The sequence below is a fragment of the Penicillium lagena genome (assembly GCF_028827675.1).
Source record: "Penicillium lagena strain IBT 129212 chromosome Unknown utg000006l_segment0_segment0, whole genome shotgun sequence".
Taxonomy (NCBI): domain Eukaryota; kingdom Fungi; phylum Ascomycota; class Eurotiomycetes; order Eurotiales; family Aspergillaceae; genus Penicillium; species Penicillium lagena.
In genome coordinates, this window is record NW_026623227.1 from 2,018,289 (window position 1) to 2,043,752 (window position 25,464).

The following is a 25,464-nucleotide window of genomic DNA, read 5'->3' on the forward strand; positions in this document are numbered from 1 at the left end:
CAAACAGATCAATCGCCAGCTTCAACTTTTTTTCTTATCGCGTCTTCTTCTTCTTCCTCTCTACACAATTCTCAGATACTCGGCAATGGGAAAACCCAAGATCCAGAAGAAGAAGAACAAGTTGTCCCGCCCGCAATCCGTCCTCAGCCCCGGTGGCTCCGTCTCCAAAAACACCATGAGCAACCCCGACCCCTCCACATTACTCGACCAGGCCAGCGTGCTGCTGCAAACCGGTCAGGCCGAGGCAGCAGTCGAGGTCGCACAGCAGGCGCTGGATCTGGCGCCGGCGGACAGTGCAGCGCAACGACTGGCCGTCAACCTACTGGGAGAGATTAACGTGGAGCTGGGCGAGATCGATACAGCGCGCCAGCACTTTCTGCGCGCGGTCGAACTGGACCCCAATGGCTCAATATCCGAGGCGGAGGGTGGAGGAGCAGAGAAATTCCTCTGGCTGGCTCAATTGAGCGAGGAGGGTGGCAAGGATAGCGTGCAGTGGTTTGAGAAGGGCGTGTCGTCCCTCCGACAGACTCTGCAATCCTTAGAAGATGGGAAAACAACACCAGCAGAGGCTGCGAACGCTCAAGAAAAGAAGACAAAACTGGCGAATGCCCTCTGCGCCGTGTCGGAGATCTACATGACTGATCTTTCGTATGTGCTTCTCTCGTGCTTCGTTTTATTTCTTTTTATTTGGTCAAACTAACATTTGTTCTAGATGGGAAGAAGACGCAGAATCGCGCTGCGATTCCCTCATCACTGAGGCTCTCCTCGTGACGCCCGACGCCCCAGAAGTGCTGCAGACCCTCGCCTCGATCCGGATATCACAGCTACGAACCGAAGACGCACAAGCAGCGCTCACACGGAGTATCGAGCTATGGAAAGACCTCCCCCCAGAAGACCCTAACGTGCCCGACTTTGCCGTGCGCATTAGTTTGGCCCGGCTGTTGATGGAGGTGACGCTGGAGATGGAGGCCCTGGAGGTCCTTGAACGGTTGATTCTGGAGGATGACCAGAGTGTGGAGGCGTGGTATCTGGGCGGCTGGTGCCTGTATCTGCTGGCGGAGAAGCAACAGGCTCCCAGGGATGCCGATGCTGAAGACGCGGAGAACCCGCGGCATGCGTCGCTGGTTGCGAGCCGCGAATGGCTCATGCAGAGTCTGAAGCTTTACGCACTATTGGAGTACGAGGATGAGCCGCTACGTGATCATGCGATGGAGCTGGTGCAGGAGATGAATAAGGAGCTTGGGGAGGATATGGATGACAGTGAGGGCGAGGACGAAGGAGACGATGAGGAATGGGATGATGAGGATGTTGAGTCGGACGAGGACCACGAGATGGCAGACTCATAAAACAAGGATACCATAGATAGAAATACTATTTTTTCCCTTTTGATCTTCTCTAGCTATTAGCATACTGTATACCGGCAGTCCCTTCCTGTATACCCCTGTATACTTCGGAGTCGCCACTTGCCTCGGCCCGGATAAATGCACCCCCGAATCCCATACAAATTTATGAGCAACGAAGACCCTGGACCCTCTCGACTTCCTCAGCAATGGACTTGTTACCGGCGCCCACTGAGCCCAGCGAGGCGCTCAAGTCCCCGGTCGTCGAGATCGAGACCGTCGACATGGCCGCCGATGCCGTTGCGGCCCAAGACGCGGGGTTCTCGTCCGAGTTGGACACGGACAGCGACGACTCCGATGCCTGGGAGACGCTGTCCAACGCCGACGATGCGATCCAGTTGCTGCGCGATGATCAGCTTCGCGATGGGCTCGGTATGTTCTGTGTCTCGTTCTCATCATTCCCTTGACCCCCGCTTTGGCGGAGACACGCCCAAGCTAACTATCCGGTTCTCTGATATTAGTCCCCGGTGCATGTACCCTCGAAGAAGCAGCGGCGTATCGCCAGCGCTTGCATGCGATCGGCAAGGCGGCCTTCGTGGAGGAGACCATCGCCCGAGAAACCGTGACAGCCAAAAAGCTGTGCACGGCATTTGGCATTATACCGCCGGCCTTCCTAGACGGAGCGCCAGACGAGGCCTTCCACCCTCTTCTGGCGATTGCCATTTCTCGGGAATTTTCCCGGCGGCCGAAGCTGCCCCAGTATAATACGATCGACGACGCTGTGAGGCTGCTTCGGGAGTCCAAAAATGTCATCGTGTTGACCGGCGCGGGCATCTCCACGAGTCTGGGGATACCGGACTTTCGGTCGAAGGATACAGGCCTCTACTCGCGGCTCGAACATCTGGGCCTGAGTGACCCGCAAGAGGTGTTTGATATCCATATCTTCCGCGAAGATCCCAGCATCTTCTTCTCGATTGCCAAGGATATCCTGCCCACGGAAAAGAAATACTCGCCTACCCATGGCTTTATCCGGCTGCTCCAGGATAAGGGCAAGTTGTTGACCAACTATACCCAGAACATCGACAATATCGAGGCCAACGCGGGCGTTCTGCCCGAGAAGATTGTACAGTGTCACGGATCCTTTGCGACGGCAACATGTATGAAATGCAATTTCAAGGTCTCGGGCGATGCGATCTTTAACGATATCAAGGACGGTGCTATCCCGGAATGCACCGCCTGTCAAAAGAGAATCGCGGAGGATGCATTGAAGCCTCAGGGGCTAAAGCGCAAGCGGAGTGCCAATGGGCAGCAAAAGAGCCGCAAGGATTCCGATGACAGCTCGGATGAGGAGGATTATGAGATCCCGACTCCGGGGGTAATGAAGGTTGGCGATAACTACCTCTTCTGAAATTTGCATCCCATGCTTACTGACCCTCCGCTGCAGCCCGATATCACGTTCTTTGGCGAAGATCTCCCCGACGAGTTCGGTCGTCGTCTCCTGCACCACGATCGCGAACTCGCCGATTTGGTCATCGTGATCGGCACCTCGTTAAAGGTAGCCCCCGTCGCAGAAGTGCCCGGGATCCTGCCGCGCAATGTGCCCCAGATCTATATCTCGCGCACGGTACGCCCATTCATCCCCTCTCTCAACTGTGCGCTTAGACTAATTCGCTCCAGCCTGTGTCGCACACCGGCTTCGACATTGACCTCCTGGGTGACTGCGACGTAGTCGTATCGGAGCTCTGCCGCCGAGCCGGCTGGGATTTGCAGCACCATATGATACCCGCCGATGAGAGAGTAGAAGTCACTCCCGTTGAGGGATACGAGTCACGACATATGTTTCGGGTAGTTGGCGCATAGCGGTGGAGTTTACTTGTTCTCTGGATTGCCCTCACTTTTTTTTCCCTGTGTATGGGATGGCGCATAGGTTTATGGAACACTGCGGTGGGTATTTTCTTATTCTCTTTGGACTGAGGAATTTCTGGACATGAGTATTTATAGATTTGGCTGTTGAGTCAAACTCTTGATTATTGGTCTGGTGCTGTTCTTTCGTAGTAGTAGTAGTAGTAGTAGTAATAGGTAGGCTCGTCGACAGGCTCCGTAGACAGCCAATAAATACAAATCCGATCCACCCGGTAAGCATAAATATTATTGTTAAGCTCATTAAATTAAAGGTCATTTCATTAAGAGAAAATAAAGTAGTCCACGCCGTGTCAACCAAGCGAGCGCTGCCAGAATCTGTCTGATCCGGAAGATGAAAAATAAAGTCAAAAAACTTCAACCTCACCACACCCCGCCAGCAATGCTTGACCCGGTTACCTGAGCCAACACAAACCCACAAAACACAAGAAATATACCTACCAAAAGAGAATCTCGATCAGGATGGAGTATCTGATCCGGTTCGCGCAGCAGCACGAATCCTTTCGTCTACCAGAAATCCAGGCCCTGGCCACTCTCGCCGGCATCGACCTGGAGGTCATCTCCTACAATGACTACGTACGTATGATAGATCTCATCGATATTTCCTGTCCATTATCTGGATCCAAACATTGAGTTCCCATTTATGCCCCTTCGCACTTTGGTTATGTATTTCCTGAACCAGAACCGTGTTAAGACAGTCCACACAGGCACCATACTGCATCGTCAAACTAAAAGACGAAGCAGCTGCGCGGGCTCTAATCCCGCGCAGCATTCTTTCCAAAGACATATACGAGCTCTGGGGACAAGGCAGCACCTATGACGAGGTGCACGCCGACGTGCGGCGCCGGACGCCGCATCTGTGGACCCAGTACCAAAAGACACCCCTTTGCATTCTACGTCGAGTGCTTCGCCGGAAAACGGAGTCATTCCGCCAAGATGGAAATTATCAAGTCATTCTCCTATGTCGGCTTCACGGGCCCGATCCGGCTCAAGAATCCGGATCAGCAGTGGTGGGTGATGGAGGAGTACGTGTCTGACGTGGAAGCCGCCGCAGTTGAGGACATATCACAATCTCCTGAACCGAGGAAGATATATCTAGGCCGCAAGATCGCGGAGGGGAATCGCAGCGCCGTTGACAAGTATGACTTGAAGAAGCGAAAATACATCAGTACGACCTCCATGGACGCAGAGTTGAGTCTAGTCACGGCGAATATGGCGCACGCCGCGCCGGGGAAGCTCTTTTTCGATCCGTTCGTCGGAACAGGCAGCTTTATAGTCTCCGCTGCGCATTTCGGGGCTCTCACGCTGGGATCGGATATCGATGGTCGTGCGTTCCGCGGGAAGGCGGGCGAGCGCAAGGATGAAATGTGCCTGCTGCAGAACTATCGGCAGTATGGGCTCATGAGCCAGTTTGTCGACGCGTTCATTTCGGATCTTACGAATAGCCCGCTGCGTAGGGCGCAGTTCCTCGATGGAGTTGTTTGTGATCCGCCGTATGGCGTTCGTGAAGGGCTGAGGGTTTTGGGAATGAAAGATGGGCGCGGCAAGCAACCCGTTTATATCGATGGTGTTCCTGCTCACTAGTAGGTTTTTTCCCTCCTGGATTTCTTTCTGTGGTATGGCGAAGCTGACGAACGGTGTTGCACCAGTCGTCCGGGATACATCGCTCCCAAAAAGCCGTACGGGTTTGAGGCACTGCAGAATGATATCTTGGACTTTGCTGCACAGACTCTAGTCAACGACGGCCGTCTGTCGATGTGGATGCCAACTGCCAACGACGAAGACGTCGAGTTCCCGATTCCCATGCATCCGAATCTGGAGGTGCTCAGTGTTTCTGTTCAGCCGTTTAATAACTGTATGCCCCAAAATTTCTTGGTCTTCTACAGCGCTGATTTTGTTTCTAGGGTCCCGCCGACTCATAACCTACCGTCGTCTTCCGGAGGGAGAAGTGTCTGATGTGTCATTGGCTCGAAGCAAAGCTGATGGCCTGGGAATGAGTGCCGATGATCTCAATGCATTCCGACGGAAGGTATAGACTCGAACTGCATTGTGCTTTGGCAGACCAACTAACTTTTTTGGTATAGTTTTTCAACAGAAAATAAGTCTTTACCGGCCTAAAAATTGCCATGAGAGAGACCATCGCCAACAACAACCACGATAGAGCCAATTGGATCCAGCCACTTGACCTCTCCTCACCATCCACAGCATGAGATATAGACACGCACCAAACAAAGCGAAGATGAGGTCATGCAACCAACAGAGCACCCAAAATGCACCAAAACACATACAACAATGGTCGCAATCACAGGAAGAAAGACAAAGACAAAAGACAAAACTCACAACTTCCCTCTCTCCTTCATATCATCCAGATCCAAATCCACCCCTTCTTCCTCAAAGACCCTCTGCACTTCGCGCGCAAGCTCAGCCCTCATCTCACTCGCCAGAGTGGCCCCCTCGTCATCATCGAGATCATCTCTCTGGCCGCGGCCAAACATGGCGTAACTCGGTTTCAGTCGTGGATTCCAAGCACCCTCCGCGGCGGGACGAGGGATGATGTGGAAATGCACGTGCGGGACTTGTTGGGCGGCGCGGGCGCCTGGTTGGATTGATTGATTGTGTGTTAGCCTGATTGAGGGATGTGTGGTATCTATCTCTTCCAATGATATAAGGTGTTCGGTGTTGCATGAAAACAAAAGGGTATGCATCTCATATGTACTCCAGATGATCTGATAGACTTAAATAAAAAACGTACCGTTATTCTGAACAACATTCCAATGCTTCTCTGCATCTTCTCCCAAGACAGTCCGGGTGACAACCCTCGACAAGATAGGAAGCCATTTCCCCATCTAGACAGAACAAGACCAGATCAGCAACTAGGTTCTTCTGTCTTCTGACGGCACAGCAAAACAAGAACAACAACCATCCCAGAAGACAACTCAGATCAGGATCATCTGTGAGATTCGGTAGCTATACATACCTCCTGGCCGACAGCAACGCTCACATCGCCCAGCATCTCATAGTGCCGTCTCGGGGTGACGAGCACGTGGCCGCGTGTCAGGGGCATGATGTCCAGAAAGGCGAGGACATGTTCTGTCGAGAGAATCAGGTGGGTTGTTGGTGCTGGGACTGGACTGGCTGTGCTCGGCTGTGTTGGTTCTGCTGCTGCGGTGGTGGGAGAAATGGGTGGGGTGGAGGATGCGATTGTGCAGAAGGGACATGATGGGGAGGTCATGGTCGTTGTTATACAGAGAGTTGATGTAGAAGATAGGCGTTGTCGGGGGGAGTTTATTCTATAGCTGACCGAGTATGTTGCAGGTTGGTCGTTGTTGGGAGGTGATGGGGAGAGCCTCGGCTAAATCACTACACCTCTACTACAAGCACTACAGACGAGTATACGATGGACTCAAACCAAGACAGATAGAAGTGAAGACCCAATTGTATCCAAAGCTACGCCAAACACTCAAATCCAGCGCAGCCGACTATGAAAGTAATAAAAAACTCAAAAACAAAAGACTGAATCTCCCCAACACGCATTACTGCTGGCCCTGCCTGTTCCGCCAGAGACACCACACAAGGGGGAGCCCGAAAGATGAAACATCCAATATGAACCTCTTGAACCCAACAGTTTTGTTCCCTTTCTCTCCTCCAAGAATCCAAACACACATGAGCCCTGCGATGCTCCAACCAGAGGTCAAAATTGTCCAAAACAGAGGCATGTAGGTCACACGTTCGACGGCGGCAACGAGATAAGATTCCGACCTGAAAACAACCGAACAGAAAACACAAGTCCGACGCCAGTCATACGCAACAGGAATGACGAAGTGAAAGTTAAAAAAAGGTATCAGGGCTGGCGAGACACAGACGCCCCATGCAGACACAAGACAGAAAAGCAGAAAAGAAAACCCCGTTCACGTAGGGCTGAGCGCCGAACACCCCCCTTGGACAGAAGAAGAAAAAAAAATGCGACCGCGCACAAATTCAATCAAGTCATCGTAAGAATATGCAGAAGGTACTGGATACCAGCAACAATGAAATGCCAACAATATGTAGGAACACGGGTTCCCTGCTCGGGGTATGTCGCGAGCGCCGGGTGGTGATATCGTGAAAAGACAGCATCGCGGAGAGACAGGGCTAGCATCACATTCGTAAATGGCATCGTTACTGTTCGCTGTCCTTGATGGAATTGTACGGTTCGGAGAGGGAGCTGTCAATGTACAAGTGGTGATACTTTTTGGCCCATTGACGCGTGAGGATTGAAGCTGCGAGACGCGTTAGTTATGACCAAAGAGGGGACCAGAGGATACTCACCCTTCAGGAATTTCTTGCTGGCATACTTCTTGAAGAAGGCCTCGTGGCAGACAGGACGGTGGAGATAGTCGACCATCAAGCGGAAGACAGGGTCGATTTCCTCCTCTGTGTACCCGGAGTAATGGGCCAATGTTTCGTCCCAGGGTCCACGCTCCAGAATAAGACGCGCCAGGTACATGGCGGCGCCAGAGATCTGGCTTTGCGGATAGGCCATGAACCGGTGGTCGAGAAGGCTGATCTCCATGAGGTACTTGCCCAGAGTCCGAGTCTGGATGTCGTAGTTGTCGGCCTTGGAAATCCGACGCAGGAAGTTCATGGGGTTGGGGAAGCTCATGTTATACTGCAGGGTTGCCAGGATGTGGCGCTCCGCATCCAGGATCTCCTTGTCCGAAAAGGTCTCATCGGCGACGTGGCTGAAGTTGGCAACGTGGGGAGAAAGGACCTCCTCGTACTTGGAGGCAATGAACATGGCCGTCACGCCGACGAGCTGCAGGCGGTCCAGAGCCACCACCTCGGCCGACAGGAAACGGTCGATTATGTTGACCGCCAGGAACAGGGTTTCGGGGAGCAGACGGAAACGCGTGTGGACCTCAATCAGCCAGTCAACCAGGATACCACGCATCTTCCATTCCAGGTCAGGTTGGTGCTCGATGTAGTCGGGATTGGGCAGTGTCCGCAGCTCGAGGTCCTTCAGGTAATCAAAGATCTCAACCACGTATTCAGCAACCATCAAGGGGTCGTCCAGGTCCTCAGTATCCAGGTCGATCACGCCAGGGGCCAACGCGATGCTCTCTGTAACAACCTCTTCATCCCGGGCGCGGGGGATCTTGCTGTCAAGCTTCTTGCGGGGAGGCTCGTCAGCCAGCGCAGGTTCCTCCGGGATCGACTTTTGGCTCGAGGGCCGCTTCTTTGTGCTCCCAATGGCACCGGGTCCGCTCCCTGAACGCTTGATGTCGGATGAGGTAGTCTTCTTGGCAACATTGTCTCGAGGCCCCGCTCGTGACGAGTTGGTACGGCTGAGCTTCTGAACCGCTCCCGTCTGAGTGGTCGCCTTGGAGGTCAAGCCAGGCTTGACAGCGCCCTTCTTTCCAACCTTGGTCTCCGCATCATCACCCTTGTTGACGTTGCTCACGTCCTTGAGAGCCATCGCTCGACGTTGGGGCCCATTGGCGTTGGTTGTGGCCGCCCGCTTGGTCTGCAGGGGCTTCTTGGTGGCGCCACTGTCAGTGAGAGCAGCCGACTTGGCCCGCGTCAGACGCGTCGAAGGCCCGTTTTCATCGTTCTCATTCATCGTGCCTCGGGTGCGGAGGCTACGGGCCTGCATTGGGGTTAGTTGGGGGCAGATAACAGTGGGTGTTGTGTTGTGAAGGGAGAGGAAAGAGGAAAAAATTGCATGGGTGAAAAGTGGGTTGTCCCACACGAGACAGAGAGGGGTGACTTACCTGGGGCATTGTGTTGGACTCCAAGGAGAAAAGAAGAGACGAGGACGCGTAGGGGGAAGAAGGAAAGGGACCGGAATATAATGATTCTTGTCCTACGGGGAGAGAGTCTCATCAGCATTCCGGTCGACGGGCCGGTGGGGACCAAATACCACAGAGACCACCACAGAGACGAGACGGTCGAGGTGCACGTACCACGCGTGAAAATGCAGTTCAATCCGACGGACCTACAATGTAGGGTGTCGAGTAGTGCGTTTGGAGTGGCTGAAGATGGTATGACTGGCTAACGCCAACAATACATACACGGTGATGTTGACGATGACAAGACCCGCGAAGAGCTCGATCTGGTAGGCCGAATGGCGCGTGAGAAGCGGGATTTTGTGGGAGAGAAGAGTAAGAGAGACACGCGTCGAGTCCGGAGCCACAGGGACAACACGAGATAAGAAGAAGTGGAAGGGAAGGAGAGAGGGAGGGAAGCTTGAAAACGATGTTGATGGAGTGGGAAGCGAGAAGGCGAGAGAGAGAGGTGTTTGGGGGGAGACTGGGCTTAGCGTGGAAAACAGGACCGAGAGGCCCACCCAGTACAGACTCGCGTACAACACGACCGAATCACGAATTGGGGGAATTTAAACAGTGCGGACGATGATTTCTGTTTCAATTTGGATATCTATTCTACTCGTGCACCGATATGAGCCTATGGTCGTGATGCCAGCAATAATGATGCCGGGGCGTGGTCGTTACCCTTACGTGCGGTATGAGGTTCTGTGCCGTAATGGATACGCGCAGCGCGATCGTGCACCCGATCAACAATGGCGTTGCCGGGCAACAGAGCCAAAGTCAGGTGACCCAAACAAGAGCCACAGGCGGTGGTGGCTGACACACGTGACTGTGGCTCAGTCCTGAACTTTTTGCTGCCATTCATCATCAGGGTCAACACCGACGGGTGCGTTCGTCAATTGCAGTTCACGTCCGGACCTACACCACTATGCTGCAGCCCCGACTGGCTCTGCGGAGTCTTCGGCTGCCGTTCAGGAGTCTACCCTCTATTCCCGCTCGCGGCTACGCCCACGTCGTCGAGTCCAAAGAGAGCGTCCCGGCCACACCGAGCTTCGATCAATCGGCCGCATTCGCTCCTCCACCAACTCGCGGTGACTCGGGCGTTCTGATTCGCAAATACACCCCTCGCACACCCGGTGTGCGACATCTGCGGCGACCGATCAATGATCACCTGTGGAAAGGCCGCCCTCACCACAAGCTGACCTTCCCCAAGCGCGGCCACGCCAAAGGTGGCCGGAACAACTCGGGCAGAATCACCGTTCGCCATCGGGGCGGTGGTCACAAACGTCGGATACGAACGGTCGATTTCTTGCGCATGGCACCGGGGCCTCACCTCGTGGAGCGCATTGAGTATGACCCCGGCCGGACGGCGCATATTGCCCTGGTCCGTAATCAAAAGACCGAGCAAGTGAGCTACATCATCGCCGCAGACGGAATGCGCGCGGGCGACGTGGTGCAGAGCTACATGTCCGGTATCCCGGAAGATCTCTGGAAGAGCATGGGTGGCACCGTGGATCCTGGTGTGCTGGCAGCCCGGACCGCCTGGAGAGGAAATTGTCTCCCCCTCCATATGATTCCCGTGGGCACTTTGATTTTCAATGTTGGCCTGCGGCCAGGGAAAGGGGGTCAGCTGTGTCGGAGCGCGGGGACCCATGCCACCGTCGTCGCCAAGGGGGATCAATCTCAACAACAGCAGCAGCAGCAGCAGCAGAACTGGGCGATGGCACCCGAGGAGGCTGAGGCTGAGAAGAAACCCCTGTCGCAGCGAGAACGGCAACGACAGGAGCGTCTGGCCACTCACATCACCATCCGCCTCCAGAGCGGCGAGTCTCGTCTTATTCACAAGGACTGCTGTGCCACCATTGGCGTCGCTAGCAACCCGAACTACCACTACACTCAGATTGGCAAGGCAGGCCGCTCGCGCTGGCTCAACATCCGTCCCACCGTTCGTGGTCTGGCCATGAACGCGATGGACCATCCTCACGGTGGTGGTCGTGGCAAGTCCAAGGGTAATGTGGATCCTAAGAGCCCTTGGGGTATTCCGGTATGTGTTGTCCCCATTGTATGGGATTTGATTCTTTGACTGACTGTTGGTAGACCAAATCCGGCTACAAAACTCGCCCGAAGTGGAAGATCAACAAGGCGGTGGTGCATGCCCGGCCTCGCAACCAAGGCAAACGTCGTCGTGGATATAACTAGATATCTGTATTATACTGTACTCTCTTTCTCCCTTATTTTGGATCCTTTATTGGTATAGTTCACTCCTGTCTAGTAGTTCACCACTGTAGCATACTGCACTCCGTATTCGGTTAGATCGACCATGTCGATCTGCCAAGCCTCCAGGCAACGGTGTGGTGCGTGTTCGTATTATTATTGTTGAAGAACACGATGGAAGTTTCTCCACCGATTGCAAACTGGCCGGAAGAATAATCTTCAGTTAATAGGGGGTCGAGGATGGCAGACCCTGCTGTACAACCATCAAAGGCGGACAGCCCAGCCTTACCTGAACATTGACTAAGAAACTCCAACTGGGTCTCTATCTCACCGTTTACTAACTACGCCACCTCTCGTGATATTATTCATTCTCATTCTCCGCTGCCACCACCCTTATCTGGATGGACCAGGATCCCATGAACCTCGCTGATCTTCTTCCTGGTTCCTCCCCACCGATAAGCCTGCCGTCGTCGACCTCATCACTCCGGCCAGCGCCCACATCTTCGCCCCCTTCTGCCCGCCATGGCAGACCCGACATCCTCCCTGTTCGCCGTTGACCCTTCCGAGTACTCATCTGTCACCTTCTCCCAGTCAGCGTCGATGGCTGATCACGCCGCCCCGGCGGATGCCGCCAACTACGGCGACAGCAACACCGGTCCCCGCTCCAAGCGCATCGCCTGTGTCGTCTGTCGCAGAAGAAAACTGCGATGCGATGGTAAGCGACCAAGCTGCGGAACCTGCTCGCGACTGGGCCACGAGTGCGCCTACGACGAAGCGCGCAAAAAGAGTGGTCCGAAGCGGGGGTATGTCAAGCAGCTGGAGGCACGATTAGGTACGAGATTCCGGGCGACAGCTTGTCAGACAAGGTCATTTCTAATCATTCTCGTCATCTCTACAGCTCAGGTTGAGACCCTCCTGAAAGGCCAGGATCCCGACACCACCCAGCGAGCCTTGCCGGTGCCGCAGCCTCATGACAATGCATTCACTGCGCCCCTCAATGAGGATTCTTTTATATCCTTGCCTGATATCTCGGGACTGGCAGGGGAGATGGATGGATCGATGCCCACCTCGAATGCGGCCTCCACATCGCAGCCGGGTCAGATGTTTTTCCCCCTTCACAACAGAGCATACCCGATGACCCTTCGTGGGACCTGATCAGCTTGGGTCTGGAAGAGCCGCTGCCCACGCAGGACGTGATTGATGAGTTGTATGTGGCCTGAATACTAGACCCCGCCAAACAACCGATCTAATGTCTTTCCAGGGATTATATCTACTTTGAGAAGGTTCACCCGATACTCCCTATCATCCACCGGCCTCGATACTATGCGGCATTAAACCTCGCGCCGCATATGCGGCCACCGATCTGTCTGCGATACATGATGTGGTGTCATGCGGCGTCTGTCAGTGACAAATATCATTTCCTACACGTCCACTTCTACAACCGAGCGCGCAAGTATGCCGATATGGATGAGATGAAGGGCTTCGGGGAGAACGTGGTCAGTGTGAGGCACTGTCAGACGTGGATCCTTATCGGCACATATGAATTCCGCATGATTTACTTCCCGCGAGCATGGCTGAGTGTCGGCAAGGCTGCGCGGCTAGCACTTATGATGGGGTTGAACCGGCTGGATGGCGAAAGTCTCGATGTTAAACAGACTATACTGCCACCTCGAGACTGGACAGATCGCGAAGAACGCAGAAGAACATTCTGGATGGCCTTTTGCACTGACCGCTATGCAAGTATTGGTACCGGCTGGCCCATGCTCATCGATGAGCAAGACGTAAGTCTTGAGTCTGATGTATTTTATTTTTTTGAGTGATGGCTGACAGCAGATGGCAGATCATGACGAACTTGCCTGCCTCCGAGGAGTCCTTTGTCAAGAGCAAACCCCAGCGAACACTTCGCCTTGCCGATATCCTGGCAGGCGAGGGAGTCACCACGCTATCGCCGTTCGGATGCGTGGTGGTGTTGGCCAGTCTCTTTGGGAAGAACTTCCTCCATATCCATCGCCCCAGCCCACAAGACAACGACCATGATCTGAATGGAGAGTTTTGGAAGCGCCATCGCAGCCATGATAATATTCTCCTTCATATCGCATTGTCCTTGCCCGATCATCTGCGACTCCCATCTGGCATGGAGGATGTCAATGTCATCTTTGCCAACATGAGCATTCACACGTCGACCATCTGTCTTCATCAGGCGGCGATTTTCAAGGCCGAGAAGAATAAGATGCCCAACCAGATCATTACCGAAAGTAAGCGGAGATGTCTTGTGGCTGCCAATCAGATATCGAGTACCATGAAGATGATCAGCCATATGGACTTGACGAATGTAAGTTTTGCTTTTGCCACATACACAAGAAATAACCCACGCTGATAATTGCCAGTTGAATCCATTTATGTCGTTTTGTCTATACATATCGGCGCGTGTTTTCGTGCAATATCTCAAATCCCGGCCAGACGATTCGACGGTCCAGTCGTCGCTACAATTTGTGGTTGGTGCACTCAACGCAATGAAGTCGAAGAACCCTTTGACCGAGTCCTTCCTTGTTCAATTGGATGTTGATCTTGAAGGTACTGGGATCCGAGCCGTGAATCCTAGGTTCGCGGAGAGCGCCAAACATGCTGCGCAGATAATGGTAAGTCTCCTGGGCGTTTCTACCCAATTACTAAAAGACGCTGACATTTTGCCGTTTAGCAATCTTTTTGTAGTGACAGTGCGGGCCCTTTCCCTGGCACATTCGTCCCAGACCAGCCCACGCAACCCGACTTTCAGCAGGAGGGATCGCATCCCACCACCAGCCAACATCCTGCACATAATGGCATGTCAACTTCGCTTCCCAGCCGCCACAAAGACTCCATGTCCTTGCATCCGGAGGAACGCGCCCACGAGGTAAGGCGGGTGTTCCCTCGGGTCACTCAACCGGGCCCAGATTTCGCGACTGGCATGATCTTGGACATGGACGTCGACCTTTCACCAGACTTTGGATCGAGCGATAAGAACAACCCCCCGTCCGACCATCCCACGCCCTCGACAATGAATTCCTCCTCCAATACCTCCTACTCAATGACCGGCACCGAGAGCAACTCCCCAGGCAAGAAGCAACAAAAGTTGAATTCAAACTACGCCAGCCAGGGTCCCACTACTACGTCCTCAGACACGTCGAACTCCGTACATATCTCGCCGACAGGCACCGAGTCTTCTTCCCAGGTTCCTAATAATCTGAATCCGTTGGCCGGCCAAATGTATCCAGGCACCACAGAAGGCTCGATGGGCTCCTCGGGGGTAGCTAGTGCATTCAGCATGCCCTCTGGATGGAACATGCCCCCAAATCCCGATGCGGACGGAGACAGTAATTTGGACTTTGGCACGGTTCTGACCGAGGCCCAGTGGGCGAATATCCTCAATGGGACTGGACCTGACCATTCCTCCGGATGGGAAAACTGGCGGTCGACGTGAGCCTGCCCAGATGGATGGTCATGGCCTAAACAAGGCTGACCAGAGCTGTCTTTCCCGAACGTCGACTAACTACCTCGAGATCGGTGGGCTCGTCCCGTCTCGTCTCTTGGAACACGAACAGTCATACAACCGACCCTGCCACCGAGATCCCGTATGACTGAGTATGACTGATTATGACTGATTATGACTGATACCCGCCGAATCCGCCGGCCGGGATTGGTCCGCGTCTGAAGCTATCACCACAACCCTACAGCCCGTCACATATTCCACCTACGGGTGCCAAGTGATCCCGGGCAACACTCCCTCTCTACCCTCTTCTCCTTATCTCCCGACCTCTTGTTATTCCGGGCAATGATACTCTGTTGATAATACATTAATTCGGAAACCATGGCGCTCGTTTGGAAACAAAATATCTCCACTCAACTCCTGCGGAATCGGCGCAGTGAGGTTAGGTTATTGGCACGGCGCAAAATGATGGGTGATGACACATGACCGGATGGTGTTTTTCCTTTTTGGTGTTTTGATGTTCATATCTTCTCGTCTTGTTGACGAGGAATGGATGTTTTCCCTGTTGATATGCTGGTTAATGATTTACTACATCTACATCTACATCTACATAATCAAAAATTGCAATGAAATAACAGCCTTCTTCTCTCATCGTGAACCGTATCCGATAAAATATCATTCGTTAGAAACAATTGGCATCTATCATTACACTGCAGAATCACTCCAACCAATCCATCGATTTAAAGTCCACCTCCCGCCGCACCGACAATTTTCAACCCACTCCCCGGCCCATCCGCCGTAGTCGAATAGGCCAACCAGTAGCGCGACGGGTGCCACGCCACAGCAGGGATGCCTGCATTGATATTCCCCGAAGTGGGAACAGTATAGACGCTATCCCCCGACTCAGCATGGAAGATCTCCAGCCCATGACCACCACACCCAAGCTCATCCCACGCGCCACAGATAAACCGTCCATCAAAGCTCCAGCTGACATTACGGATTGCGCCGCCGTTCTCGCTAGACAATGTCCGTCGACAGATCCAGTCCGTGGTGTCCCAGAGCGAGATCAGTGCGTCGCTGCCTCCTATGGCGAGGTAGCGGCCCAGCGGGGAGAGGGAGACGGCTGAGCAGGCGGATGTGTGTGCGTTTAGGGTGTGTAGCACGTTGAAGGATGGGTAGGAGATTATCTTGACCGTGCCGTCGCCCGTTGTGGCGAAGAAGTGCAGGTCTGGGGAGGAGGGGGTGCTGACGTGGTGCGAGAATGTCGTGGCGTTCGTTTGGACGGTTTGTGGGCGCGGTTCGAGGGCTGTGTAGGTTGATGCGTTGGATTTGGAGGTAGGGGGAGAGGTTGAGATGCCATTGGATAGGAGGTTGGGTGTGGAGGGAGATGTGACGGATATAGGGACGAGGATATCATCCTGGAGACATCAATAGTTAGCCGTCAGTTCATAGTTCCTCTGTCGTTGGGTCGGACAAGAATCAAATGGCCAGTCACCCACCTTCCTCCCAGCGATAATAGTAGTCCCATCCGGCGACCACGAAAGCGTAAACGGCTCGCCGCCGATATCAAGCCGGCTCACGCACGTCTTAGAGCGCACGTCCCAAATCCGCACCGTCCCATCCGTCGAGCAACTTGCTAGCTCTGCATCTCGCACGGGATTGAAGACGACCTTCTCGACGCCGGCCGTGTGGCCGCGCAGGTCAGTCGAGTAGCGCACATTGGGCCGCTCCGGGTTCCAGATTCGTAGGGTACGGTCCACGGAGCCTGTGGCGATTAATTGGCCGGTGGGATTCCATGCGAGGGTGCGGATGCTATTTGAGGAACGCTCGGTCAATATGCAAGCAAGCTCGACTTGGGGAAGCGGGAAGCGGGGGTAGACAGGGTAGTTTCAAAGGCTTACGTGTGAGTTCCCGGCGCGCGCGTTGCCGGATCATGGTAGTTCTGAGTCTTGAGCTTGCCGAAGGAAAAGGCGAAGAGCTCTTTGGGGAGGAGGTCACGGCGCGGTGCGGGCGCCATCACCGGCTTCTGCTGGGGGTGTCGCTGCTAAGGCAAATGGCGGCGCGGGGCAGGCGCATCCGTATGCTCTGGGAGGAGGGCCACTGAATGGTAGTAGTCGAGCTCTAGGAGCTTGCTCGCGTGGGAGTTGGAGAAGAGACAATCGGCGGAGGTGAGGGCGGAGAAGAGAAGAATCGTGATGCCTGAGGCAGAAACATAGTATTTGGCAGATGGAGATTTTTATTCACGGAACTAAATTTGTTATGTGTGTTAGTTAGTTAGAGGACTTGAATCGGATATCTTCGTATCCTGCTGTTATTCTACTCCCAGTTATCAACAGAGCGTAAACACATCTGGGCAACTTACCTTCGTCCCTACACCGCACTGTTGTATGTCCACAATCCTTGCCCACTCACCAATGCCACAAAATAGATGCCTCAGCATGACCGCGAACTTGGGGTTTGACTTGCATCACTTCTAGTCATCGATCTGGGCCGACCGAAGGGTCTGGTCAAGATCTGGAGATCATCGCGCTGATAAGCGGCCGAGCTTAATCGCACGTCAATTGAAGAAAAATATTCCTCCTACGCCACCACCAAGCATACACAGGACCGTCCGTCTCTCCTGCACGCCATGTTCGATATCGAAGACGACGCGTCACGGCGGGAGAAGTGCTTCACCACAGTCACTCAACTCCCGGCCTGGGTCGATCCCAAGCAGATCCCAAGCACGAAATCCCCCTTCTCGACTATTCACAACCATTCCTTCGCGCATACGGTGGAGGCCATCCTTCCAGCAGAAGCATACGCGAGCGTACAGGCGGCGCTGGATACCCGCATTGCCAATCCCCAGTATGCGCGGGTGTTTATGCCGCCATCGGCCTTACTGGAGCACGACTTCTTCAACGCCTATATCAAAGCCGGTATGTGTGGAGACCATGCCCAAGATCTGCCATCTACAAAACACCGAATCTCATATTCTGTCCAGGAAATATTCTCATGATCTCCGAGGGCCGGTCCGGATCAGAGACCGTGTTTATGCTAAAAAAGGGTGTGTGCGCCTTGGGTCGTATGGAATGTATCTTCACGACTAATTCAAACCAGGCACTCTCCAAATCGAGCTTGGTAGAGAGATTTTCGAGCAGACGGGGCTGTCCGGCAAACCATGTCGCAGTGGTGGCAGGAAACATGGAAAAGAAAGATACTGTATGTCCCAACAAAACATCGTATCTCGGACTGCAGCTAATTTGAATAGTGGTGGAGCTAAATCTGCGGTTGCCCTCCATGCTTCATGGCAAGCAAGGCTTTGAGAGAATCGTGTGGGCATTCAAGAACGTCCTGAATCAGTCCCTGGCCTGGCTTTTTTGTGATTTAGAAGGCTCACTGTCAAGTCAGAAAGAGGGTGCGATATACCTTCCGATGTGACTTCATTTTCCCGGGATGTCGGCTGATACTGGTAATGAAGCAGATACGAAGCCCATCCACAAATTGCAGCCACAGTGGCTGGACTGCGCACCGTTCCGCAGTGAGCAGCGGCGTGTTCTCACGCCCAACTTACAGGGCAGCATATTGTCAGAAAGCACGGCAGAGGAGGAGATCCAGGAGAAATGCGGTTCTCTGGCGGAGTGGATTGCCATGGTTCAACTGCAATCCCCCCGAGTCTCCGCGGATGATACCGTGGACCCTTACCTCTGTCGATACAGCGTGCCAGACCATGAATCCTCCCAACCGTCTGACCTGGTTTGCCTAAAATGGCATGGCTTGATATCGAACAACTGGGCCATCCAACTGTTCCATACTCTGCTGTAAGTTGATCCAAATTTCATGGGATTTCGGGACTGACTCCATGCCTGGATTGGGCGTCGGCAGACATGCCACGAAACCTGGTTCTACTGCATCCTGGGTCGTTCTTTCTGCGTGGACGCCGGGTAAAACCGTGGTGGAAGGAAGGGACGGTTGGTCTGTTTTGGCTCTCCAGTCGGACCAGGAGAATCGCCAGTCTGTCTGTTGGGAGTTTGTCGGTGCTTCCGTGGTTGACAGTTGAAATCCCCATTATTCAACTGCGCCTTCCTCCATCGACAGCGTAAAGTTGGGTCGCCCCAGACTGCACGCGCCCTTTCTCTTCTCTCCTTTATCACCTTCATTGCTCTCATCATCAGACTTTAACCCCTTCTATTCTCCTTCATCTCGCTCGTTGCTCTCTGACGCATTCTCATTTTCGAAACCCTCCTTTCGCCCTTCAGGAAGTCCATCCAGGAAGAGGTCCGCATTTGGATTAATTTCACTCTTTCTGGTATATACTGTCTTTTCCATCATTTTCACCAGCTCCATGTTCTTCAACGGTTCACATATACGTCCAAATCTCATGGATACTCTCAGCATGAACCTCAAGTCTCCTGCGGAGATGGGATCATTCGAATCGGCATATTTGGAGGACTTCGACAAGTTCATCGATGGCGACAACTGGTTCGAGGCCGATGATGGCACTTATCTGTCTGGCGCCCATCTTCTCGACTATTATAACCCCAAAACCGGGGAGAACAGTGGACCTTCGGCTGCCGGTTCTAGTATTCTGCACGATATCGATCCGAAGCAGTTCGATGAGGATGGTCTTCCGCGATCGCGTACGTTTGAGGCCGGCGATCTTGGAGACTATGGTATGCAACAACTCCCGAACTGCATAGCATCGAGTTTAGACTGACTTCGACTTTAGGAAGTGGATATGTGCCGGCTAGGAACGGCAGCACATCCCCCAGCCTCTGCCACTCGGGGAATACAATCCATTCTTCTCGCACCAGCATCACTGCGGTTGGCATCGATGACAACGAAAAGGGCAAGAAACGGGCTGCCGAGGAGAATCCTGAGGAGTGTCGCTCCAAGAAGCGCCAGATGAGCAGCCCTGAAGTCAAGCCCCCGACCCCGCCGAGCCGTTTGACCCCGGTTCTGGCTCCTGTCACTACGAGTCCGGACCATGACATTGAACCGTTGAACCTGGGATCTCCCTATTATCCCCTGCCCTACCCCTTGTGCTGGGCGTGGACAAGAACTCCGACGGCCCCACAGATCCTCGCTCACATGCCTCCCCTGAAGCCTGCAAATGTGCCGCAGGTGACCCTCGAGTTTCTGGAACCCATCGTCCCTGAAGGGTTTGTCGCCAACCCGAACAACCATGGCCGATGGTCGTACGATGCAGCCGGTAACCGGGCTTACTTGAATGGCCCGAAGAATAAGCATCCGAAGCAGAAGGGATGAAATGATCGGGTGACATTTGCTCTTACACTTGCTCACTCTTCTTGTTTTTTTGTACTGGCTCTTTGGATTTGTGTTGTTCGTGTATTCAGGTAGTCCGTGTGGATTGTTGTTTGATTGTTTGGAGTTTGGGATAACGAGAGTCCCCTTTCTTCTCATTCTTGTATTCAATTGTTCTTCCCAGAGGTATTATTAGATGACTGGGTTGACTGGACCGCCTGAGTCTATACACCAGCCCTAACTTAGGTAGACACTATCCCTTCTTTATGGCCTCAGCATCTCCAATTCCAGTATATCTGTTCGAGATACAACAATCAATCATTTTATTACAATTTCATTCCACTCGTGTCCACCACCTCGAGTTCCTGCATACATAGTAATACGAGAATCCCTATAGTCGAGTCCACCTATCTTATCGGCGCCAAGCGGCAGAAGTCCTTCTTCCCCCCACACACAGCCAACCTCGTCTTCTTCCTCGCACAACTCAACTTCCGCCCATCGCCCACCATGCCGCAACCATTGAACTCCAAGGATGCGTCCCTGTTTCGGCAGGTGGTCCGCAACTTCGAGATGAAGCAGTACAAGAAAGGTACGTCGCTCCCTCCCGCCGCTCCCCGACCCGAATCACTCACACCTCCGTCCCTTGCAAAACAGGCATGAAAGCGGCCGAACAGGTTCTGAAGAAGAACCCCAAGCATGGAGACACGCAGGCAATGAAGGCCCTGATTATGAGCCATCTGGGCCAGCCGGAGGAGGCCTTCGCCCTGGCCAAGGAGGCCCTGCGCAACGACATGAAGTCGCATATCACCTGGCACGTCTACGGCTTGCTATACCGCGCCGAGAAGAACTACGAGGAGGCTATCAAGGCCTACCGATTTGCCCTGCGCCTCGAGCCCGAGTCCCAGCCCATCCAGCGCGACCTGGCCCTGCTCCAGATGCAGATGCGCGATTACCAGGGATACATTCAGAGCCGCAGCACCATGCTGCAGGCTCGCCCTGGCTTCCGCCAGAATTGGACCGCGTTGGCCATTGCGCACCACTTGGCCGGAGACCTGGAGGAGGCCCAGAAAGTTTTGACAACCTATGAGGACACCCTCAAAGAGACGCAGCCGATCGCCGACATGGAGAACTCCGAGGCGATTCTGTACAAGAACACAATCATTGCTGAGTCTGGGGACCTCGAGAAGGCTTTGGAACACCTTGAGGCGGTCGGCTACCGGTGTACCGATGTGCTTGCGGTCATGGAGATGAAGGCGGACTACCTCCTGCGGCTAGACCGCAAGGCGGAGGCAGAGGCAGCATACACTGCTCTTCTGGAACGAAACGCGGAGAACTCTATTTATTACAATGGCTTGATCAAGGCCAAGGGGATCTCGGAGGACGACCACAAGGCATTAAAGGCCCTCTACGACGAGTGGGTGGAGAAGTACCCTCGCGGTGACGCTGCTCGGCGCATCCCTCTGGACTTCTTGGAAGGCGAGGAGTTCAAGCAGGCGGCTGATGCATACATGCAGCGCATGCTCAAGAAGGGCGTCCCATCGCTCTTCGCAAACATCAAGCACCTCTACACCAACCCATCTAAGCGCGACATGGTGCCGACGCTGGTGGAGGGATATGTCTCCGGCAAGGCCCCTCAGTCCAATGGCTCCGCAAAAGCGAATGGTGACAGCAACGAGTTTATTTCCTCAAGCTATTATTTCCTGGCTCAACACTACAACTACCACCTCAGTCGCGATCTGCCCAAAGCAATGGAGTACGTCGACAAGGCCATTGAACTCTCGCCAAAGGCCGTGGAATATCAAATGACCAAGGCGCGCATCTGGAAACACTATGGTAATCCAGAGAAGGCAGCAGAGGAAATGGAGAAGGCCAGGCTGTTGGACGACAGGGACCGGTATATCAATTCCAAGGCAGCCAAGTACCAGCTCCGCAACAACGAAAACGACAAGGGGCTGGACAACATGAGCAAGTTCACGCGCAACGAGACCGTCGGGGGCGCGCTGGGCGATCTTCACGAAATGCAGTGCGTGTGGTTCCTGACCGAGGACGGAGAGGCGTTCCTGCGACAGAAGAAGCTGGGCCTCGCGCTCAAGCGTTTCCACTCTGTCTACAACATCTTCGAGACATGGCAAGAAGACCAGTTCGACTTCCACAGCTTTTCCCTGCGCAAGGGTATGATCCGGGCCTACGTGGACATGGTGCGCTGGGAAGACCGTCTGCGTGAGCACCCATTTTATGCAAGGATGGCCCTGTCTGCCGTGAAGGCGTATCTGCTCCTCCACGACCAGCCGGATCTTGCTCATGGGCCCATCCCGAGTGGATCCAATGGGCTTGATGCCACCGATGAATCAGAACGGAAGAAGGCCCTGAAGAAGGCCAAGAAGGAGCAACAGCGCCTGGAGAAAATCGAGGCTGACAAGCGCGAGGCCCGGAAAGCCGCCTCGGCTACCGCTAAGGGTGCTGACGGCGAGGTGAAGAAAGAGGACCAAGACCCGCTCGGCAACACTCTGGTCCAGACCCAGGAGCCGCTGAAGGATGTTATGAAGTTCCTGACCCCATTGCTGGAGCTCAGCTCCCAGAATATCGAGGCGCAGTGTCTCGGCTTCGAGGTCTACCTCCGGAGAAGTAAGTTTTGAACGAGCCCCCCTTCCCCTTGATTATTGACATAAATTGACACATCATTTCCAGACAAGCACCTTCTCGCGGTGAAATGCCTCTCAGCCGCGCACGCCATTGACCCCTCCAACCCAACTCTCCACCTCCAACTTCTGCGCTTCCGCAAGGCCCTAGACAGCCTCTCGGAACCCCTCCCTTCGCAAGTCGCCGAGGTCGTCAACGCCCAGTTCGACAAACTGCTCCCGAAATCCCAGAAGCTTGAGCAATGGAATGAGTCCTTCCTTTCATCCAACAAGGGCAGCGCTGCGCACGTGCAAGCCGCCCTGGACGGCCGCCAGATCCTCAACCCGGCATCCAAGGCCCAGTGCGAGCAAGACCTGCTCTCTACCCTCGATCTGCCGGGCATCTCCATCGACGAAGCTGTTGCTGCGCTGGACTTGCTAAATAAGTGGGACAGCGATAAGGCGGCGTATGCACAGAAGGCGAGCAAGAAGTGGCCCGAGTCTTCTGTCTTTCGGCTGGAGTAAACCGGTCTCCGGCTTGTTTGAGACCTGACCACATTATTCCCATACGATTACCTGCCGCTCGGCAAACCATATATAGCCAGTCATGCGTGTCTGGCGGAGGTTTCCCGGTGCGGGCGTTGGTTACCTAGGTGGCAGAGTGAGTATCGAGGTAGAGGAACGGTGGTGTCAAGCGAGAGAGAAAGAAAATCATGTAGGAGACGAGCGACGGGGAAGATCATATATGGCTATATGGCTTTGTCTCTGTGGAAGTACCTAGTAAGAGAGAACAGACATGAAATGTACCAGTATTTATGGGTTCACTTGGATCTTGTAGTTGCTGTAGAGAAATGCACTCCGTAGCCACTACAGTATCAACGCAGGATTCAATGTAGAGACTCGGTCATATACATTTCAATAACAAGCGCCTCTAATATCACAGAAAATAATATACACAACCGAGTAGAGAGAGAGAGGAGGACCATCCGGATATGCCAAAGGGGAAAACCAACAACCCCCAACCAACCCGTCCGTCCACCGTCTATATATTGTCACAAAAGGGCCGAATGCTTACTCCACATCCTCTCCGTCAATATTACCCAAGATCGGCTTCCGCTTAAGCGTCTCCTCATCCTCCCCATACCCGTACTTAATCCACATGCGCTGCCAGAAGGGCACAGGAGCAGGCCGCTCCTCGCCGAGGATATACTCCTCTTGGCTCGCAATGCGCCGCGAGCGAGCCTCGTCGTCAATAGAGAGCACGGCGCGCTGCATGCGCGAGGAAATGCGAGGGTCCAGAACGACGTCGTCGAGCCACTCGCGCTCCGCCTGTTCGAATGAACTCTCCTTGTGCACGGACTTGTGCCATTCCGTCTCGGCTTCCTTGAGGGTAGTTTGCTGCTCAGCTGTGCGGGGTGCGAGGTCGGTGAATGTGCTGCTGTTGTGATTGTTGCTGTCGGAAGAAGATGTCGGGTCGCTGCTGGCGCTATCGCTCCAGTTAGACTCTGCGCTGGATGCATCGTTGTGGTAGGGGCGTGCGCTGGTCGCGAGCACGATCCCGGCTACTTCGCGGCCGATGTCCTCGGCGAGGTAGCGTTGTGTCAGGTAGCGGTACATCCGCTTGGGGGTGTTGAGGAAGCCGAGGATGTGGGGGAATGGCACGGGGATGGAGCTGTCGAAGGACTGGGGGAGGGTGGGCGGGAGGCTGGCGATTGAGTAGTCGGCGGGTGAGATGTATGCAGCTGTGGGACCGGCGGACTTGGAGGGTTTCTCTTCCTTTTCGGTGTCTGGTTTTTCTTGCTCAGTTGTTGGGGGCTTGTCGTCCGCGCTGGTGCCATCTGCGCCCTCCAACGCATAAGCGTCAGGAGTCGGGACCTCTTCTGGTGCAGCCGGAGGTAGCGGAGGATCCAACGGGCCTAGCCAGCCCTCATGAAGTCCCCGAACATATTCCTTCCAGGTATGTCGCCCGATAACCAGGTCGCCCTTGGGACCCGGCTCATCCTCAATGCCGATACTCTTCCTCGTCTCAGCAACAACCTGCTCAACGCCGACCTCCTCGACAACCGAACTCGACTCTCCATTCCTGCGCCGCAGCTTCCTTATATTTTCCGCAGTGGAAGCTCGCACATCACCCTCCCGTCTTCCCTCGACAACGGTATAGTCCAACGCCGCAGCCACAAGAACGGGCTTGACGTATTCTTTAAAATGGTCCCGCGCAATCCGCAGACCGTCCCCGGGCGGTGCAGCCAGGTACACCGTCAGCTTGCGGCGCATCTGCTCAACGGGCAAGGGCTCCTTGGCGAGATGGGCCACGAGCTCGCACCATTTCTGCTGCGCGCGGCGCTTCTCCCGGCGGTCGTAGATCAGGGTGCCTGCGAAGGAGCCCGTGATGGTGAAGAAGATCATCCAGTTGCGGGAGGGGAGGCGGAGGCGGAAATTGGGCATTCCTGTCGAGATTCACTTCGATTAGCGGTTTTTCTCTTAAGTAATGTTTGGGTCGCAACGTACCCATCATCCTGAAAGCTGGATTGCCCGGCTTTGGGGGTGCTGCTGGCTGGCTGGGGCCAGCTGCAGAACTGGAGGATTCTGCCATCCTGGGTGTTTGAGCTGGAGAGTGTACTTGGGCCGAGCAGCTGGAAGGAAAAAGTTCAGGATGCCGACGGGAGCAGGTTGATCCGCAGGTCATGTGATATCGGATCAACAGAAAAGTATCATATATCGTGGATGAATGAATGCACAAGCAGAAGTTGATATTTAGATTTTATGGAGTATGATATGAGAGACGAGATCGGTGCAGGCCTAGGTATATATGATAGTCTGCCATTGTGTGGTCTTGGATGATAGCCTTATAGTATAAC

General features: G+C 54.1%; 10 protein-coding genes across 10 annotated transcripts; 6 read left to right on the forward strand and 4 right to left on the reverse strand.

Annotated features, from left to right (window-relative positions):
* Positions 1 to 85: 85 nt before the first annotated feature.
* Positions 86 to 1,346, forward strand: N7510_008946 (ACL4 family protein; the record flags this gene model as incomplete). The annotated part of the gene is made up of 2 exons (XM_056980871.1): positions 86 to 648; positions 713 to 1,346. 2 exons carry the CDS (start codon positions 86 to 88, stop codon positions 1,344 to 1,346), a joined length of 1,197 nt encoding a protein of 398 aa, XP_056831080.1.
* Positions 1,347 to 1,549: 203 nt separating this feature from the next.
* On the forward strand, positions 1,550 to 3,200 carry N7510_008947 (putative histone deacetylase SIR2; the record flags this gene model as incomplete). Its single annotated transcript, XM_056980872.1, has 4 exons — positions 1,550 to 1,772; positions 1,862 to 2,724; positions 2,785 to 2,964; positions 3,018 to 3,200. The coding sequence occupies 4 exons, from the start codon at positions 1,550 to 1,552 to the stop codon at positions 3,198 to 3,200; spliced, it is 1,449 nt and encodes a 482-aa protein (XP_056831081.1).
* A 522-nt stretch (positions 3,201 to 3,722) lies between these two features.
* Positions 3,723 to 5,362, forward strand: N7510_008948 (tRNA (guanine-N2-)-methyltransferase; the record flags this gene model as incomplete). Its single annotated transcript, XM_056980873.1, has 5 exons — positions 3,723 to 3,840; positions 4,030 to 4,843; positions 4,910 to 5,115; positions 5,165 to 5,289; positions 5,345 to 5,362. 5 exons carry the CDS (start codon positions 3,723 to 3,725, stop codon positions 5,360 to 5,362), a joined length of 1,281 nt encoding a protein of 426 aa, XP_056831082.1.
* Positions 5,363 to 5,596: 234 nt separating this feature from the next.
* N7510_008949 (HIT family protein) lies at positions 5,597 to 6,549 on the reverse strand (the record flags this gene model as incomplete). The annotated part of the gene is made up of 3 exons (XM_056980874.1): positions 5,597 to 5,856; positions 6,013 to 6,106; positions 6,238 to 6,549. Coding segments are annotated over 3 exons (666 nt in total), but the record flags the coding sequence as incomplete, so codon positions are not given.
* Positions 6,550 to 7,467: 918 nt separating this feature from the next.
* Positions 7,468 to 8,892, reverse strand: N7510_008950 (B-type cyclin nimE; the record flags this gene model as incomplete). The annotated part of the gene is made up of 1 exon (XM_056980875.1): positions 7,468 to 8,892. One exon carries the CDS (start codon positions 8,890 to 8,892, stop codon positions 7,468 to 7,470), a length of 1,425 nt encoding a protein of 474 aa, XP_056831084.1.
* A 1,100-nt stretch (positions 8,893 to 9,992) lies between these two features.
* N7510_008951 (mitochondrial 54S ribosomal protein uL2m) lies at positions 9,993 to 11,263 on the forward strand (the record flags this gene model as incomplete). The annotated part of the gene is made up of 2 exons (XM_056980876.1): positions 9,993 to 11,108; positions 11,162 to 11,263. The coding sequence occupies 2 exons, from the start codon at positions 9,993 to 9,995 to the stop codon at positions 11,261 to 11,263; spliced, it is 1,218 nt and encodes a 405-aa protein (XP_056831085.1).
* Positions 11,264 to 11,800: 537 nt separating this feature from the next.
* Positions 11,801 to 14,738, forward strand: N7510_008952 (putative C6 transcription factor Prf; the record flags this gene model as incomplete). The annotated part of the gene is made up of 7 exons (XM_056980877.1): positions 11,801 to 12,110; positions 12,177 to 12,374; positions 12,452 to 12,485; positions 12,540 to 13,059; positions 13,119 to 13,610; positions 13,666 to 13,917; positions 13,977 to 14,738. 7 exons carry the CDS (start codon positions 11,801 to 11,803, stop codon positions 14,736 to 14,738), a joined length of 2,568 nt encoding a protein of 855 aa, XP_056831086.1.
* A 746-nt stretch (positions 14,739 to 15,484) lies between these two features.
* On the reverse strand, positions 15,485 to 16,761 carry N7510_008953 (uncharacterized protein; the record flags this gene model as incomplete). The annotated part of the gene is made up of 3 exons (XM_056980878.1): positions 15,485 to 16,162; positions 16,244 to 16,556; positions 16,646 to 16,761. The coding sequence occupies 3 exons, from the start codon at positions 16,759 to 16,761 to the stop codon at positions 15,485 to 15,487; spliced, it is 1,107 nt and encodes a 368-aa protein (XP_056831087.1).
* A 612-nt stretch (positions 16,762 to 17,373) lies between these two features.
* N7510_008954 (uncharacterized protein) lies at positions 17,374 to 23,131 on the forward strand (the record flags this gene model as incomplete). The annotated part of the gene is made up of 10 exons (XM_056980879.1): positions 17,374 to 17,662; positions 17,728 to 17,790; positions 17,844 to 17,945; positions 17,995 to 18,141; positions 18,208 to 18,544; positions 19,065 to 19,396; positions 19,453 to 19,935; positions 20,386 to 20,577; positions 20,643 to 22,613; positions 22,677 to 23,131. The coding sequence occupies 10 exons, from the start codon at positions 17,374 to 17,376 to the stop codon at positions 23,129 to 23,131; spliced, it is 4,371 nt and encodes a 1,456-aa protein (XP_056831088.1).
* A 546-nt stretch (positions 23,132 to 23,677) lies between these two features.
* N7510_008955 (Tim22-complex subunit TIM54) lies at positions 23,678 to 25,051 on the reverse strand (the record flags this gene model as incomplete). The annotated part of the gene is made up of 1 exon (XM_056980880.1): positions 23,678 to 25,051. The coding sequence occupies one exon, from the start codon at positions 25,049 to 25,051 to the stop codon at positions 23,678 to 23,680; it is 1,374 nt and encodes a 457-aa protein (XP_056831089.1).
* Positions 25,052 to 25,464: the final 413 nt, after the last annotated feature.